This window comes from Macrobrachium rosenbergii, chromosome 8 (assembly GCF_040412425.1).
Source record: "Macrobrachium rosenbergii isolate ZJJX-2024 chromosome 8, ASM4041242v1, whole genome shotgun sequence".
In the NCBI taxonomy this organism is placed as follows: Eukaryota; Metazoa; Arthropoda; class Malacostraca; order Decapoda; family Palaemonidae; genus Macrobrachium; species Macrobrachium rosenbergii.
Window position 1 is genome coordinate 56,993,148 of NC_089748.1, and position 19,089 is coordinate 57,012,236.

Below are 19,089 nucleotides of genomic sequence, written 5' to 3' on the forward strand. Positions count from 1 at the left end.
CCAGTTCTCTTATAATTTCAGATGTTATCTGTACTTCTACCTCCTTGTCTAACTCTGTCATTCTCCTTCTTACATTTCAAATATTGTCTCTATCACAGGTGGATATAATTTACCATACTGTTAAATAGGTGTTCTTTAATATCTTTTTCACAGTCGTATGCCTTTCCTGAAACCCAAGGTCTATACCTCGCTGAAATCTATCTAATACTTTTTTTATTCACAGTCTTGTATTATACAAATAATGTCCTCAACTCCTATTTTGGAAATACTGCGTAATATTCTATAGCTTTGTCCTTTATTTTCATGTGACGTTCTGTTTCTTCTTTTATCAATTTCATGAATAAATTGTACGAAGAAAACCGTAATAGTTAGTCACTTGTTTTTGGTTTGTTGACAAACGAAGAGTCGCGGGAAACTGCTCAGTAGAGGCGGCACGACGTATAAATATTTGTAATGGTGAGGTGGAATTTTTCGTAGGTTGTATGTTACGAAAATAAGATATAGTGTAAGACATTTGGTTGTGTAAGTAAATCGTGAAAGCAAATTGAACTGGTAATGTCTGGTTTGAGGTCAACAGATAGCTTAAGTAACTGGAGCGTAGACTGGGCGATGTTGGCTGAATCTAGTCAGTAGGCAGTGCCAGGGCCAGTCGTATATTTTGATGTCTGACTCTAAGGGGTAGGCCTCTGAAATTCGACAGTGGAAATGGGCCAAAGATAACCTTGACTAGAATGTCTTGTCCTGACCTGGCTAGACCTTACCATCCTTACTTGACGCAGGCGACGTGCCCTGACCTGGCCGGTGGGCTTTGCCCCTCCATGGACTTACCCCCAAGTCACACTGGATATCAGAATCTGGTCGGCGGGGTCTAAATTTACATTAGGACACATGGTATGGCCCTGGCTATGACCTGTCCATATCAGCCTTAACCTAACCATTCTTATAGCATCGTGCCCTGGCAGTACTAACCTTTGTAACCTGATTAAGGGCACTGTGCCTTGACCTGGCTGGATCAGACTTTGCCCCTTCTGGACCTCCCACCAGGCAACACTATTTCATGCACATGGATTGACCTAGATTACCCCATTGTGGTAGTAGGTTTAAATTCATGATTTTTGTTGTGCTACTTTATCAGAACATGTGCAATTATTTCAAGAAACTGCAGAATTTTACATCAAAGGTGTAATTATCGGCAAAATTGCAGTAAAAGGCAACACGGCCAAATGGCAAGGAAATACACTTTTCTAGGTCATTTTGATGTGTTTCGCACAAATTTCACATTAAAATTCATCGGAAATTGATAGTTTCTTAGAAATACCTGGATTATTTCCTCCCATTTAACACCATTTGGGGTTCTGATACTGGCGGTGCATGTGTTTGTTGTCGGCCAAATGGAATGTCCCTTCGCCGTGTTTAGTACTGGCAGCGGGGGGCGGGGTTACCCATATATTAACAAGGTATTGCACTTGCTGAACGGGATATGAACCTTTTTTTTTCGTCCTTTGGTCATGCATAAGTTAGGGGCTGTGACCTGGGTAGTCGAGTGACAAGTTAGTGTTAGGGGCTGTGACCTGGGTACTTCTGTGAGAGGGTAGGTTAGGTTGTGTGGGTTTCACTGATAAGGAAATATGTTATTCTGATTGATTTTGATGTGTTAAGCATGAATTTCACCTTGAATTTCGTTGTAAATTGATGGTTTTTGGTCCACTTAAGTACACAGAGTTATTTCCAAAACCGTTAATTTCCGATGAAATTGAAGGTGAAATTCGTACTAAACACATCAAAATCAGTCAGAAAAACATATTTCTTTGTCATTATGGCATGTTGCCTCATACTGCAATAATACCTAATTATTTCAAGAAACTAGAGAATTTTACACAAAACACCTCTCATATACTGTTTCTGAACAACAGTCTGTACGACGTCAAATTCGACTCTTGCAGTAACAGTAAACATTCACGTTACATGAATCATACCTTTTTGATTTATTCTGATTGGTTGGCTTCTGAAAAATCAGTAAGCATAGGGCATCACCTAGGTCATCTGGGCCACATGATTGGCTGGGTTTAAGTTACTCATGACTTGAATTCAGGGCGGCTGGGGCAACACACAATAGTCGCCTTAAGAACTACAGAGGGCAGTGCTGTGTGAAACTGTTCAGGTCAATTGGGTGCTTATGAAAAGTTACATTTTATGGAAAAAATTGTCTCAACCAGTTGACAGAAATTAATCAGATAAGTTACATTTTGGTTGGTTTAGAGCACTTAGTGTAACGTTTATTCTATGGAAGTTTTTGCTAGTAGGCAAAATTACCAACATCTACCCATCTCCCTATTCTTATTTATTACTAAGCCTAGGCATAGGCCTAGATTATAAGTTTATGATAGAAATATTGAATCTAGGCCTGTCCTACTTAGGTTATACCATGTAAACAAACTGGCTGCAATAATACTGCAGAATAGTTTTGCACACATTTTAATACTGTGCTAGCCTCAGCACGATGTCACTTTTGGGGGAGTCCACCCCCTCCCCCCTGCTAAGCCAGGGTATGGCACTCTAGGATAAGTTTGGTTCGGATGTGTCCCTGATGAAATATCTATGATCTGTGGAGTGAATATCTTAGTTATGTTGGGCATGTTGCTGTAGTAGCTTAATAGTGTAGGTATTTTTGTAATGTAGGCAATTACCAGAAGTTGTTATGACCTAACTAAAGGGTTTCAACATGATGAACTTTTTCGGTTGCAGTGCCTTTTATCCAAGCATCAGATAAAAGTGATATTTGGCAATGAATATTTTATAACCCTACCTAATTTTTTGCATGAAAAGTATTATTTAGTACCAGTTAAGTTCAATAGTTCAGGTACTTATCAGGGTAAAAGTGCGTTTGACACAAAATGGCTATGCCAGAAGCCATCAAAATCGCAGGTAAGGGTTTTGAACACAATAGTGGCGTTAACCAGTATAGGATATCTGTACAAGAAAGTATCTCTTCACTGTGGCTCAGCCCACTTGCTGATGACATATTCACTAATTAATATTAGTACCCATCCTAGGTTTCTAAGCGCATTATCAATGATGGTGGCGTTCTCCATAATAATAATAATAATATTAATATTATTATTAATAATGTAATAATAATAATAATTAATATTAATAATATTTTGTGGAATTTGTTTCATTGCAACTTCCACAGCAGTTGTTTGGACTAAGTTGAATGAGCTTCTGAATTCTTCCATTTTCTTGATATTTGTATTGTTTCTAACTTTACAAATAATTCAGACATGTAATTCATTACATAATGAACCAGTCTATAGTTCATTTGTTGAATCTACATCCATTCCTACTTAGGAATACAAAAGACCATCTGTTTTGTTTTACTCGGGTTTTGACACCATAGCCTTCCATTTGCAGCAAGCCAGGAGCGGTCACTAAGTAGAATTCAAATGAAAAGCAGTGATACCTTTTTCTATCAATTGTTAGGATGGTGTAAATATCCATTGTTTTGTTTCAGTTAAGGGAAGCCAATTGCTATTTTCTGCTTTTTTATTTATACCATACAGCAGCCTAAACAGTTTTCGCCAATATAGCCTTTTTATCAAAGCATCAAATAAAAGGTAATGGTAGGAGTCAAGATTTTGACCCATCAATAGTTCTGGTATTTACCTAAGTGCGTTTCCTAGCCTAATATCAGTCAAATGTAGGGTTTTGATTTATATTGATATGCATGGAAAGGAAAATATATTGGAATAAGTTTGAATGAGGAGCATATTGTTATAATCATTGTGTTTTAATAAATATGTTTTAGAGAAACAAATAAAATGTCTAACACTATATATGCATAATATATTTACAAAATGTTTTCAGTGTCACTCTTGAGGAAGAGGTTGGAATTGTCTAACAACAGCTCCTGCCCACACTTCCATTGTTTCTAAGTAACTATTACTCACTATAGAAATATTTACCTATTCACAGCTATAGTAAATCTTCCATTCACGGGTCAAAAAGACCATCTGTATACAAAGTGGCAAGCTTTAGACAAATGCAGTCTTGCAACCAGCGGGGACAATTCCATGTCCAGCTGACCATTGTTCAATTTTGTTAAATGCCATTGACTGTTTAAGCATATCCATTCACCGCCTTTTTGGTGGATGGGCTGAAACAGTGCTATAAGGCGTCATCAAATACATTTACGTTAGGAATCGTTTTTAGATCCTTGTCTATGATTTACCGGTTCCAGCATCAGTGACTTCATTTTATATTTATAAATATCAAAACTATTGAACTTAGTTCATTTTTACTTTATAATATCAAAATATTGAACTTAGTTACTAAATAATACTTGCAAAAATTAGGTAGGGTTATAAAATATACACCTGCCAACTTTCACCTTTATCTGGTACTTTGATTAAAAGTTGTTGTCGAAAAACCGTGTTTCATTGGCTCTGAATCCCTTAGTAACCAGATTTACGTTCACCTAACATAACCTTGGACACTGTTCCCTAACTTGGCCAGGGTGGTTAACCCCCAAGTAAGTTGTGACCCCTTACTCAGCATTCTACCCTGATCTGCTGTTCCCTAACTTGGCCAGGGTGGTTAACTTCCAAGTAAGTTGTGACCCCTTACTCAGCATTCTACCCTGATCTGCTTTTAAGCTGGCCTGGAATTGTAATATTAGGCAAATGTATGCAGCTCTTCTGCACTTTTACCTTGGTTCCCTTTAAAGTTTTAGCCAGTAAAACAAAAATTCAGTCTGGCCTAGGATATGCATATGGCATGTGTATGGTTATTGTTGTTAGTGGTATATGAGCATTGGGTGGAGACTTTTTTTTTGGGGGGAGGGGGAAAATTAGTAAAATAGCATGTATTCTGCATGGCTCTGTGTATTGGGTGGTCCTTAACATAGGAATAATTCCAACATCAAATTCAGCCAACCAACCTGACTGACTGGAAAAATTACCAGAAAATTTTGGACATTATTCTTCTGTGAGAGGCACTCATAAGCCATGTTTCTCTCTGGGGTCCTTCCTAAGTTGGTAGATATAAGGGGTAGGATTAAACACTGATTCTATTCTGTATCAGTTAGGCTGCCAAGAAGCAGAGGAGCACTCACTTTTAGACAGTCATATCTCCTGTGCAGAACTTCCTTTAGTACGGACCAACCATTGCATCACAGTAATAGAGGTATTGCAATACGCTCCTTGAGCATCTTTAGTTCTTATCTATTATGATATTTTGTGAGCTGTAATTGTAATTTTACAAAATGAAATAAATTATTAGAAAAAACATGCATAACTTTGTAAAATTAACATATTTTTACGTGTGTTCTGTGCCCCACACAGGGTTGTAAATAGTCACTTTCAACTTCCTGTGGAAGGTAGGGAAAAATTTTTTGAATTTTTCTTCTTACACCATATGCATTTCCATATCTTCCTCTTTCCATTGATGTGTTTTTTTTTCTTAAATTAGCCAACCTTAAAGTTTGCCCAGTCTGGGGGTGTGCTTGATACATATTTAACCTGTCCCTTAAGGGTTAAGACAGCTCTTAACTTTTGGGACACCAATACGAATGACCCTTTGGTGGCAGCAGATCAAGTTATCATGACCTGAAGAACTAGGGGAGGTGTATGTTATGTTCCCCTCACAGGTGTAAATATCTGGGGCAGTTGCAACTAAATATCAGTAAGCATGGTTTTCCACTGTTGTAATTTATACACTAGTTGGAGTGCAACCCAGTTTTACTAACATGACCTATTCTATTTTATGATTCTTTGTTAGCCTCAAGCTTCTCTTTTGCTGGTATCCATGTTATCCCGTGTCCACTGATTCAGTACTTTTCTAGGTTCCAATGATACTTTAGCTCTTCCGGTTATAAATGCTCCCACCTAAGACAAGTATCTCCTCAGACTGTCATAAGATTACTTTTTTTTTTACTCAAATCTGATGTCCAGTTTTCGTCGTTTGATGTGCTTTGGAGCTGGATACAGACTAGTACAGTTGGAAAGGGGAACATTTTCTTTTGGGCATGTTTGAAAAAGGCATGCATAAAGGTTTGTATGTGAAAAAATTAATTGATTTAGAAAATTAGATTTTTCGCTACTAACAGTGCTTAGTGAGTCCTTTAAAGTGATACTTTTGAAAATCTTTCATCCAACAGATTAAGTTTCCATTTTGAAGCTGTTGCAGATGTTAAAATGTGATTATCCCTGCTTATGTAGTGAAAAGTGAATAGGCCAGATTCCTTTCTGAGATTCACTGCTTTTACATATCTGAAACCCATCATCTGCAATGAATGGTTTTGTTGATATATGAATCTGATAACAAATTAAAATGGATTAAACCCACAGTTGGGCTGATGTTTTTCATTCCAAAATGAATATCCCTGGAAGTAATTTTATCCTTCAGATTGGTCATGCATTTGGCCCCTGAGTATATGATCCAATCCCAGAATGTAGAACAAAACCTGCAGTTAACATATCCCATGTAATTGTACAGTTTTTGACCAACAGTGGAAGTAAAGTTTTGGAAGCAAATTCTAATAAGTTTTGTCAGGATCTTCAGCATTTTAGTTAATCCAGGTGTGACATTTTTACAGTTGTAATTTATTAAATAAAGTAATATATTCATTAAGAGCAAACCCTTTCTGCCAGCCTTATGATGATTTAGATTAAGGTGGACATTTGCTAGCACATGAGAGTTATGATAGCTCAGTGGTCTGGTTAAACGATTTTTAAAATTCATTGCTTATTTTCATTGAGTTTCCATCATTGTAGTTTTCATTTCCTTCCAGAATTGTTTGCTTGACAGTTTGGACATCATATTGTGTGTGCCTTTTTTTCATGGCTGGAGGAGTTCATCAACTTTTGAATATGTATTACAGCCCAAGAGGCTTTGTTCTAAGTTAGGTAATTGAAAAACAGGAAGAAAGTATGTGGAACGGTTTTTAGCCAGAAATAATGAAAAAAATCATGTATGTAATTAAATGTTACCAGGTAAGGTATATGGTAGTTTGTAGGTATTCATAATGTAACCGGAGTTTCATTGGTTCACATCATTCTGTATATTTTCAGGATATAAGAAAATATTTTTTTCCCGTTGGGGGAAGTAAACCAAGTACAACTGCATCTTCAAAAGAATCAAAGAAAAAGAATCGTATTATAGATTCAGATGATGAAGAACCTCTTCCTTCATCAAGCAAAAAACAGAAAATTTTGGCCTCAGACTCGGGTAATGTAACCCTAGCTTCGTCATATTATTGCTTGCTGAGTCAAGTTAGTGTGGCTGAATTGATTAACTGGTTAATGTTTAGATGTTTGTAAATCACATGAAGTACTGTATTAAAGTTCCTGTCCTTGCATAAACTTTTTTAAATTATTAGATTACAGTATAATGTACAGTACAATATTTCAAACTTTCTTTTAAGCCTTCCACTTAGATATATTGCAGTGTTTTGTTCTGGAATAATAAAAAATTTATATTAACTGACAATTCACCTTGCTGTATACATAGTTATCCTTGTATATGAGAGTAGGTAATTGTCAAGTACCTTTGTAGATGACTTTCAGATATACAATAGTTTTAAACCGAACAAGAAACACGACATAATTGTAAAATTGCTTAATTGTTGCTTTTGCTCATCATACCTGTCAGATTTTTTTTTTTATTTTTTTTTATTGCCAAGCCAGTTACCTATACAACCACTACTTTACTGTGAAAGGAATGTTGACATTAAGATATTAACATTAAGGTTTGTGTATTACTTGTTGTAAGCTATGTTATCCTACACTCCGTTGCTTTTACATTTTACTTATAGGACTTACCTGGTAGTTACATAAGCTGTTGTCTCTTTATATGGCAGAATTTTGGAAATTTTGGCGCTGTAGTATAAGTTGTTTTAGGTGATCCCTCTACCAGCGCCCTCTATAGGTAACAAGGAACTATCCCAACAATGTTCTAGAACCCATTAAGTTTTCTGCCGAGAGACCGGTAACACGGTCCGTTTTGTGGTTGAATTTTTTGTCTGCAATTTATACCAACAAGTATTTCTTTGTGGTTTTTTGAAGAAAAGCTTTTGCTTTTGTGTTTGGAATTAATTCTTTGTACAATATGTCTGATTCTGGTTCCCAGTATAGATATTGTGCTTTTAGGCTGTAGGACAATTTGCCTAAAGTTCCATCGACCCCCATTCAGTTTGCTCTTCATGTAGGGGTAAATTTTGTAATTCAGAGAATACATGTTGAATGTATGCATCTAACAACGGATGAATGGTCAGCCTTAGAGAAATATTGAAGTTAGAAAAGGACAGAGTTTTTCAGAGGTCATCATCTGCTAAGTCTGTAGGGCAGGTAATTCAATGTTAACCCCTCTCCTATTAACTCTCCTTTGAAAAAAAGTTTTGATCCCAATCCTATCACCATGTCAGAGTTAAAAGTCCAAATGGACACTAAATTTTCAGCTGTGCTTTCAGCCATCCAGACGATGGGCCAAGCCATTGAAAAATTGGCTCCTGAGATGAAGTGTTAGTGGAGGAGGTGTCTGTTCGGCCCAATCGTTCTCCCAGAACCTCTGTCGGACTCCCCTGGTTCATTTATGAGGGCATATCGAAAACCGAAAGGACTAAGTGGGGCTTATACAAAACGCAGTCACCCCTCAAGTATTCCTGTTGTGCATTCCCAGGATGCTTCCTCACGCCATAGAAAAGGCGCTGCTGGGGATGTGTCTTCTAGTGGTGATGATTATATGACTCTTATTCTGGGCGTTGAGATTCTTCTTGCCCTCTCAAGAGGTCTGAGAACCGTCTCTCCTGCAGCGATAAAGAAAAAGATCGTTACGGATATCTTCGGGCTGTAGCTTCTGGGAGGATTTTAAACCTTTTTCCTCCTCCTCTTCAGTAGATCAGCCCCCTGTCGGAAGGAACCTGTGTACTATTGCATGCAAAGCGTGTTTCCGTTCCAGGAGCATCTACATCTCGTCCAGCCTCATCGAGAGATAGTGCCTCCAAGAAATGTCGGTCAACAAGATCCCCATTTGTCGCTCAAGTCACGGACAAATTGACGGATCTTATTCAGTTCTTTTTGTGGCAATCGTGTTTCAGGAGCACCTGTTGCGAGGGACACTTAGGTGAATGCGCCACAAGTCTTGACTCAAGAGCCTAAGCAGTCATGCACCAATGAAGAGGCTCAACCAGACGCTTCAGCATTCTTCTCTGGCTCCGGATTCGCCACGTTCGGTTGACGAAACGCCACTTCAGCATGGCTGGCGCCACTTCAGCTTGGCGCAGCGCCACTTCAGCTTTGGGCGCTTGAATTTCAAGCGCCACACTTGACGGATTCGGCGCTTCGGCATGGTCGTAAGACTTTAGAATACGACCTACTTTTTTTCAGAAACTGTTCCTGTGCACCAATTGTCTCCTGTGTCTTCTGTAGACGAAGAAATCAAGAAGATGTAGAAATAGAAGAGGACTTTCCAGGAATCAAGGAGAAATATTTTCTTGTTATAGGAGTTATCAAGTTTTTCGTGGAAAACTTTGGGGACTCTTTTTGCCTTCGACTAAAGCTTCTCCCAGATCGCAGTTTAAGAGGGATAACGTTTCGGATCCAGCTCAAGTTTTACACGCCTAGTTTTGAAATTTCCAAGAAGGCTATCAGAAAATTAATTCCTGGCTCTCAGACAAGAGAGAGCAAGGCAAAGTATGTTTTGTCTTCCACCCTCCAGATTGGCTCATCTGGAATATTGAAAAAAATTAAAATTTAGCGAGACTGGAGAACGCGTTTTTTCTTTTTGTCTGCCTCCGCTCAAAAGGACTTCCAGTCTAGTGGATTCAAGTCGTCACACAGCTCTTCAATCAGCGAAGAACGCAGTCAGAGTTGGATCATCTTCTCAAGAGTATTTTCGCTGTTGTGGAGGTCATCAGTTTCTAGATTGGTCAGTAGCGGCTCTGGCTAGGAAAGTCAAAGAATTCGCCATTTCGGATGCGCATCACAGATTTCCTGTAGTTTTTGGAGACAAGGGGTATGCGATTGTGCCTTGAGCTAACCGAGTTTGCAACGGAGTTCTGAAAAAAACGACAACTCTGGTGCTCTTTTTAAGACGAAGGGTGTTTGCCGCAGCCAGAGGTCTTTCTCTCTTTGCTCCTTTGTCGAAGGACCACTTGTTCCCAAGGAATTAGTCATCGAGAGATCCTGAAGCTCTCACACAAAAGCAACACAGGACCTGTTGGCTCAGTCAGCAAAGAAGCCAAAGAAGACTACTCCGGTAGCTACTTCCACCAAAACCTGTGTTTTTCGGACACTTCCAAGACGTTCAGGGGCAAGTCTGCTTCTGATGCCCCTCCTTTCCAAGTTTCGGTGGGAAAGGAAAATCTTCTACTCGACCTTCCAATTTTCAACAAAAGAAATGAGTGTGCTGTCCTCCACATAGCAGTAGGTGCCAGACTCAGTCGTTCTCGGAAGCCTGGCAAAGGTCACTCAAGATCCTTGACCTTTACAGGTGATCCGGAGAGGGGTACTCCATCCCATTCCAACAAAAGCCCCTATCGGACGCCCAGTCGTTTTTCCAACATACTGTGGCGACTCTCAGAAGTTTCAGCGCCCTCGAGAAAGAAGTAGAAGCACTACTTGAAACAAGCCATCGAGTTAGTGCCACCCCATGCTCTCCGGGGTTTTACAACCGCCTTTTTAGTTTCAAAGGCGTCCGGGAGGTTGGAGGCCGGTTCTTCACGTGAGCGCATTGAACGCGTTTTCGTAAAAGAAGGTTTTTCGATGGAAACGAAGAGTCGGTGTTAGCATCTCTTCAACTAACTGGATGGTCTCGATAGACCTCCAGGATTATTTCCACGTTCTATCCATCATTGAATCAAGGAAGTTCCTGAGGTTTTTTTCCAGCAAAGTTTTCAGTTCAGAGCTCTTTGTTTCAGGACTGTCAACTGCACCTCAAGTGTTTACAAGAGTTCTGTCAACGGTTATGAAGAATCTTCACTTACAAGGAATAAGGATGTCAATGTATCTGGACGACTGGCTTTGGAAGCACACTCCAAAGCCAAATGTGTGGAGGACCTAATGAAGACATTATCTCTGGTAAAGGAACTAGGCCTACTAGTCAATGTTCAATCGTCCCTGTCACCATCACAGCAGATAGTTTATTTGGGAGTGAGAATGGACTCTCTGACTTTTCGGGCTTCTCCATCAATCACGGAGAGTAGAGTCTTGTCTAAGCATGATAGACGACTTTCTACATCGCGAGGTTTGCTCAGCCAACCAGTGGATGAGTTTTACTGGGGACCTTAGCCTCGATGGAGAAGGTAAGAAACTGGGGAGACTCAAGATGAGGCCTCTGCAGTTTTATCTACAAAGCCAATGGCCTGCTTAAAACCCATCCGGATTCCTTTCTTTTTCAAGATCTCAGATCAGATCCAGAAGGAGCTGTTCTGGTGGAATTCAAGGGAAAGGCTACAGGAGGGAATTTCTCTTTTATCAGAACCCAGACCTCACACTCTTGTCAGACGCCGGATCAGGGTGGGAGCGACTTTAGACAACAAGGAATGTTCAAGGGCCTGTGACAGGAAGAGCAGAAAGAACTGCACATAAATGTGAAAGAACTGAAAGCGGTACATCTAGCCCTGATGCAATTTCAACAAGAAGTAAAAGGCAAGGTTATTCTAGTTCAGTCGGACAACACGACAGCTCTTGCTTATATCAAGAGGCAAGGGGCACTCATTCCTTCTCCTGTATCAGACGACCATGGAACTTTTAGAATGGTCGGAAGAGAACGCAGGATATTGACCAGGTTCATAAAAGGCGAGAGGAATGTAACAGTGATCTTTTAAGCAGGAAGAATCAAGTCTTGCACGGAATGGACCTTACATCCGCAGGTTTGCAAACGATTGTGGAATCTGTGGGGTTGTCCGCTAGTAGACCTGTTTGCAACAGACAGAACAAAATCGCCTCCCAGTATATTGCCCTCAGATCCGGACGACAAGGCACTTTGGGTGGATGCAATGACAATGAGTTGGGATTGCCTAGATCTTTACGCTTTTCCACCGTTCAAAATTATCAGGAAGGTCTTGGAAAAGTTCAGGAACCACAAGAACACCAAGATGACTCTAATCGTTCCTTTCTGGCCATCAGGAATGGTTCCCAGATCTTCTCCTCCTCCTCTCAGATTTTCGAGGATCCTCCCGTCGATGGAAAGATCTACTCAGACAACCCCACTTCCTGAGGTTCCATCAGAACTTGTCCGCTCACGGCTTGTCGCCTGCAGACTAGCGACTCCTCAGGAAGAGAGGTTTTTCAAAGGAGGTTGCAAAAGCCATTGCGCGACCCAGAAGAAAGTCTTCGGACGCAGTATACCAGGCTAGATGGAATCAGTTTAGAGCCTGGTGCAATAGACATGGAGTCCACAGCTTCTAAAACCTCTCTAAATCAAATAGCCAAGTTCTTGCTATCCCTTTTTAAGGAGAAAAGGATTGTCTTTGAGCACGATTAAGGGGTATCGATCAATGCTTGCTTGGAGTATTTAAGCACAGAGGTCTAGACATCTCAACAATCAGGATCTAACAGATTTACTTAAGTCTTTTAATACCTCAAGACGAAAGTTCTAAACAAATAGCATGGAATTTGGACATCGTTCTTAAATGGATTTGTTCAGATCAATTCGAGCCTTTGGCAAATGTCGCTGAGAAACTTGACTAAGAAAACTATTTTTCTAGTAACACTGTCCAACAGCCAGGAGGGTGAGTGAGGTTCATGCCTTGGACAAAACTATTGGTTTCTCTCAAGGAAAAGCTGTTTGTTCTTCCTCTCTTAGGTTCTTAGCTTAAGAACGAAGATGCTTCCAGACCATGGCCGAGGTCTTTCAGCATTAAGAGCCTTTCAGATCTTGTGGGAGAAGGAGAACAAGAGAGATTGTTGTGCCAAGGTGAGAGCCTTAAAGTTCTATATTCACCGAACAAAAGGTATCAGGGCTCTTGGAGAACTTGTGGTGTTCTGTGAGAAACCCGTCAAGACCACTTTCTAAGAATGCTCTTGCTTTCTTCTTAAGAGAAGTTATTTCAGAAGCCCATGTGAATTGTCAGGACTCAGACACGGGAACTCTGAAAAAGTGAGAGCACATGAGATAAGAGCTGTAGCTACTTCTTTGGCTTTCAGGCACAACCTCTCAGTGCAAAAGATTGTGAATTCTACATTTTGGCGATGTAAGTCGATATTCGCATCGCATTACTTGTCAGAATTGAAGACTGATTTTGACAATGGCAGTACCTTAGGGCCTTTAGTAGTTACTGACACGGTGGTGGGTGAGGGAGAAGAGGGGCAACCCTATCCGACTAACATTTTCTCCTTGAAGTTGGAAATTGAGTTTGGACTCGTTTGTAGGTACTATGTTGTTGGTTTAGAGTACCTACAATCTTTTAATTTTATGGTTGAAAGTTTTTAATTTTATATTTTGGTGATAGAGGTGATCCCTTATTGTTAATTTGGTTCTGCGCCCAGAGCAAGGGCATACTAAGTCTTGTCCGTCCAATCTTTGTCCTCACGGCAAGTACTAACAGATTGTATCTGACACCCGGATCCTTTATATCCTGTCTATACAATCGAGGGATAAGCAGACTACAGAGGCAGTAACCGCTGAGTCAGCAATCCTTCAAGGTAAGGAACTAAAATTCATGTTTTTGATTTCTAACAATATATGTGGCTGACATGATCCCACACCTCTAAAGGTGCCAATCAGCCCCCTTCTGTAACTACCAGGTAAGTCCTATAAGTAAAAATGATATTTTTATGATAAAATAAGGTTTTACTTATACTTACCTGGTAGTTACATGAGTAAACCCGCCCACCTCCCCTCTCATGTCAAGTGGGCTTAAAACTTAATGGGTTCTAGAACATTGTTGGGATAGTTCCTTGTTACCTATAGAGGGCGCTACTCAGAGGGATCACCTAGGTGTTTTTAGCGCTAGCGGCGAAATTTAAAATTCTGCTAGAGCCAGAGACGACAGCTATATGTAACTACCAGGTAAGTATAAGTAAAACCTTATTTTATCATAAAATATCATGTTTAACTTAAAGGCAGTAGCAATACAAATCTGAAAGGAATTACACAATTTGCTCTTTATATGTACCACCTGGAAATTTTGTCCTATCCTGTAGTATTTAGTTGTTTTGGGTAAGTGCTAATGGCATAAACCAGACAAGGAAAGAGGTCTTTGTTGCCTGTAGTCAGTGACAGGGTTGGTATGGTGAAGGGCTCTGATATAAAGTCCTGCTGATCAGTTTCCTCAATTTTATCGACAAATTCATATGGCCAACAAATATTGTAGCCCAGGAACTTTTGAAGAAAAGAATTGTGTTGAAGGGAAATAATTCAGTAAAAGCTGAAATTTGGTATTTACAGATATCTTGTATATCTTGGACAATATAGTAAAAGTTCCACGATATCCTCACTTTACCATACTATTGATATTTGTTTCATAGTTGAATACACAAGAAAATTGTTTTTGAAAACTAACTCAGTTTTTCACAGTTGTTTTTAGTATACAGGTATACTACTAATTTAGCAACTAGAAAAAGTTTTATTGTGTTAAAAATAGGAAATATGAAAATAAAATATTTTTTCAATCAGATTTCACAACTAATGGGCTGAATATGGAATTGTTGAGATAAGAAAACTAGAAGTCGTTAAATCTTTCCAGAAATATGTACATCTTTTTATTTATGTTTATATATGCAAATGAAGGCACTAACAGCATATACAAAACAGTTGACCACTGCTGCATATGTGGCATAAACAGAAATATAAGTAGCAACTCAACCATCGTGGATGTGATCTTATAAATTTATCTTAGTAAATAGTTATATGACCATATTCTTTGCTGTTGAGATTATTTTTGGCTTGATCAAGAGCTTTGAGAACAAACTCATGAACATAACATAAAAAGTGAAAGTTACAATATCTTCCCAGATTCAAGGAAATTTTTTAAGACTGACTGTAAGAACTGTGAACAGTATGCAAAACAAAGACTGAATGTAAGAACTGTGAACAATATGCAAAACAGGTTACAGAGGCTCCAAGACCCAATTTTCTGAGGTTTGTGCAATTGGAAGAAATATCCAGATGAAGCAGATTTTACATATCTGAAATCAAGTTCATTGAGATTTTACAGATTACAATTTCAGTTAGTTGACTTCCAGTCCAATCGTGTTTCAGAGAAAAATTTTATTTTGTAGGGATTTAAGGTGAATGCTCACAAGGAAATATAAATAAGCAGTCAGACTGTTAATAGCTAAGAGTATGGAATTGCATTTTTTTAATATACTTTATCCAGTAAGTGATTCAATTGTCTGTATTTCCCATGACTTGTTACTTCTGTCAAGTGAACGCCCTATTCTTTGGGAGCTTGAATTTCAAGTCAATGGCCCCTGTGGGCTTGTCCCATATGAACCTCTTATGAATAATAATAATAGTAATATTCTCATATTTATCCTCTTAAAGGGGTAGTAGGAAAATAAAATGGTGTTCTTTTGAAATATATTACAAATGCACTTCTAACTATTTTCTTGTCAACATATTCATGATGAGTGATTCATGCATAGCTTTGACATGTATATGCTACCCTTTAATAAAGCAACAAAAAGTGATTATAGTTAAGGTAACTCTCGGTTTCATTTCAGTATTCAAGTTTTATGAGATTTTGAAATTTCCAGTTACATTTTATTAAAGTGCATATTTTTAAAAATAGGCCTGTTAACTATAAGCATTTAACCAAAACTAGAATAACTGGAATATTGAAAAAAATTAAAATTTAGTCACTTTGGCCTGAAAAGGATTGCCATCTGTACAGTTTTTAAAAAAATTGAAAGTGAAAAATGAAGTGTATGTCTTTTGATGAATTGACGTAGATGGTGTTTTAATTCTCATTTGAAAGTCCATAGCCATATCCCAATAAATAAAGATTTTCAAGCATAAACTGGTATCTTTCCCTTTTAAAGTTTTAGCTTTCTTGGATGAGTATACTATTTTTTTTAACTAGTTTCTGTAAGTAGAGAATAGTGACTAATTGATGCATGTAGAATTTGTGATGCTGGCAACTTCTAAGTTCTTCCTTTTTTTCAGATGATGAGATTTTCAGTTACTCAAAGACCAAGAAAAATAAAGGAGAGAAACCAAAGAAAAAGTCTCTTCCCAAACCAGAACCCCCTAAACTGAAGCCAGCAGCTGTTTCAGAATTTTTTGGTAGTAACCCAGTTGTACGAAAAGAAGCTCCTGTTGTTGCTGCAAAGAAGAAGGTATGAATAACTGACATCTGTTCACAGAGGAAATTTCCTTACAGCTATAGACTTGAGTGATGTGTACTTTCATATCCCCATTCACCTGTTTTCTGGGAAAAACCTTTGATTTGTTTGGCTGGGCTGCATCTCCTTGTTGTTAGCCCTTTGTTGTGGTCTCTGTATGGCTCCTCAGGTCCTCACCAGGATTCTTGCCCTGGCAGCCTCCTGGCTGCATCAACTGGGCCTGTGTCTTCATCACTACCTAGATAACTGGTTGGTTCCATCTCCTTTGGAGGGGGAGCCTAGCCTTGACTAATGTTGATCAGCTTTTGTATTTGGTCCCTGTAGCTCCAGTTAGCTTTGTTTTGGAAGATAACCTCAATGCCTTGAGCCATCAGAATCCTGGCAAGGATGCGCGTTCTTTGCACCTTCATTGGTAGAGGGATTATCAGAATCTGCTGAAGGGAATTTCTTTAGTACATCTTTTCAGGTGTATCTATCAAGAAATTTGGGTTCAAGGTGTTTGATCCAGGGAGGAGACACACATGTACACTAACTCCTTAGAGCAGCAAGCTGTGTTATTAGTTTAAAAACACCAATAGACAGTAACTTGACCACTTGGCCATCACAAACCTTGGCCTGGTTTAGAAATGATGGATGGTGACTGACTGCTTGGCTATCTTGATAGCCAGGTGGTCAACGTTGCTTGTCTGTTGTTGTTTCCGTACTAGGCCATGGCTTGAATCCTGGCCAGTACAGGAGCACTTATCATTTATAATTCATTTAGTGTAAGCTTTTCCCAAGTTATGGCAAATTTTATATTTAACAGTTTTTTTTTTTTACAATATTATGAATGAAAAAGTCACCTATTTGTAAGTGACAAAATTCATCATACTAATAAGTGCATATACATCCAATACCACAATGGTCCCGTGGCATATAAATATAAGAAGCACTTGCAGGAAAAGGTGAAAGGAAAGGTCATGGATCCTGAGCTTTCGTCTTTATTTCAAGACCTGATCATAGTAACAGAGAGGGAAAAAAAGTACAATACTGTAATATTACATTCATCTGGTAAAAAAAAAAATTACGTACATAAACAAGAGTAAAGATCAACTGTCCAGTTGCTAGTATTTACAAATTATGTAATACATCAAACAGCCCATTGTTATGAAGAGTAATTACCTTGTTGTCTTATGAGGGAAAAGGCTCGTTTAACTGTTGGTTCTTTAAATATCTCATTTTTCATAACTGTTAACTATAAAATCCAGGATTGAGGTTCATATTAATTTTGCTAATAAAACATGATTCTGTTATTAGTATTTCTAAAATATCACTAGATTTATACAGTGTTGTTGTATCTTTCCAGTTTATTACAAGGTCTTTGTCTCTTTTTACCAATACATGTAGTATGTTCCTTAGACCCCTGAAAATATGTGACCCAGAATATTTTGACAAAAAAATTCTTAACTACAGTATATTGCTATTGGTTAAATGTTATGTTACCCAGTTTATCTTTTTGGCAATGCATTAAGGAAGGTAAAGAAGTGTTTTTATGGTTCAGCATTTAGGAAGGAGTTTGAAACTGAGAATATTTTATGTTTACCATATTACAGTGGACTTTGTCATCTCCCTAAATTACTGAGAGAATTTAACTTAACGTTGTTTTTAAATATAATAATTGTATCAGAACCTTTTTGATAAAGAACAAACCTAAAGAAAGTGGCACAGGATGTATACATTGTATGCCACGTACAGGCTGTGATAAAGTGTACCTGGGACAGACTGGGAAGTCTTGCTGCACAAGTATTTCCCAGCATCGTTATACAGTAATGTACAAACTGTTAACCAATCTAGTTGCATTTTTATTCAGGTGAGAGACTAAGGCCATGTAATGAACTGGAAAGATGCAACAACACTGTATAAATCTAGCAATATTTTAGAAAGAATAATAGAATCATGTTTTATTGATAAAATTAATAATATGAACCTCAGTCCTGGATTTTATAAAGTTGATAATGTTATGAAAAATGAGATATTTAAAGAACCAACAGTTAAAAGAGCCTTTTCCCTCGTAAGACAGCATAGTAATTACGGTTCATAACCGTGGGCTGTTTGATATATTATGTAGTTTGTAAATACTAGCAATTGGATAGTTAATCTTTACTCTTGTTTATGTATGAAAATTTTTTTTTACCAGATGAATGTAATGTTACAGTATTGTACTGCTTCTCCTCTCTGTTACCGTGATCAGGTCTTGAAATAAAGTCGTAAGCTCAGGATCCATGATCTTTCCTTTCACCTTTTCCTGTGAGCGCTTCTTATAATAAGTACATGTAGTAATGGCAGTACATTTACCTCTTTATAAAATTTTGTCAGATACATTTAATGTCTTTTAATATTGATTAGCAAACTAGAAGGGAAATTATAATTTGATGGAGAAATTTCCAAGTAAATTTTAAAAGTTTTGTATGAGACCCTTATAATTTTTCCAAGAGTGACAAGTTAAATAACTTTCACAAAAGATCTCTGTACAAAATCTGTGTTACATGCATGTTGCACATTTACAGATGTGTCCATGATTTGAGGTAACATGGAATGTTTCCTCGTAGCATGTTTATTGCTCTGAGAGTTCAGTAATATACATGACAGATAAAAAAGTAAAGCTAGTATTGCTCTTTTGAAAATATTTCAGAGAAAGTCGTTTAAAAACTAAATTTTTAAAATAAATAACTGAATATATTTTTACCCATTCGTAAGAACATTACTAATATTGCCTCTCAAAATAATATATTGCTCATTAAAAGTGTGATACAACTTTTTTGCTGTA

The 19,089-nt window shown here is 38.1% G+C and overlaps 1 protein-coding gene across 1 annotated transcript in view; it reads left to right on the forward strand.

The window, feature by feature from the left end:
• The first annotated feature begins 353 nt into the window (after positions 1-353).
• Positions 354-19,089, forward strand: part of Gnf1 (germ line transcription factor 1) — a 54,557-nt gene continuing 35,821 nt past the window's right edge. Inside the window, exons 1-3 of the mRNA XM_067107860.1 lie at positions 354-456; positions 7,068-7,224; positions 16,105-16,277. Coding sequence (XP_066963961.1) covers positions 454-456; positions 7,068-7,224; positions 16,105-16,277 — 333 coding nt within the window. The 5' untranslated portion in view covers positions 354-453. The remainder of the gene's footprint in view (positions 457-7,067; positions 7,225-16,104; positions 16,278-19,089) is intronic.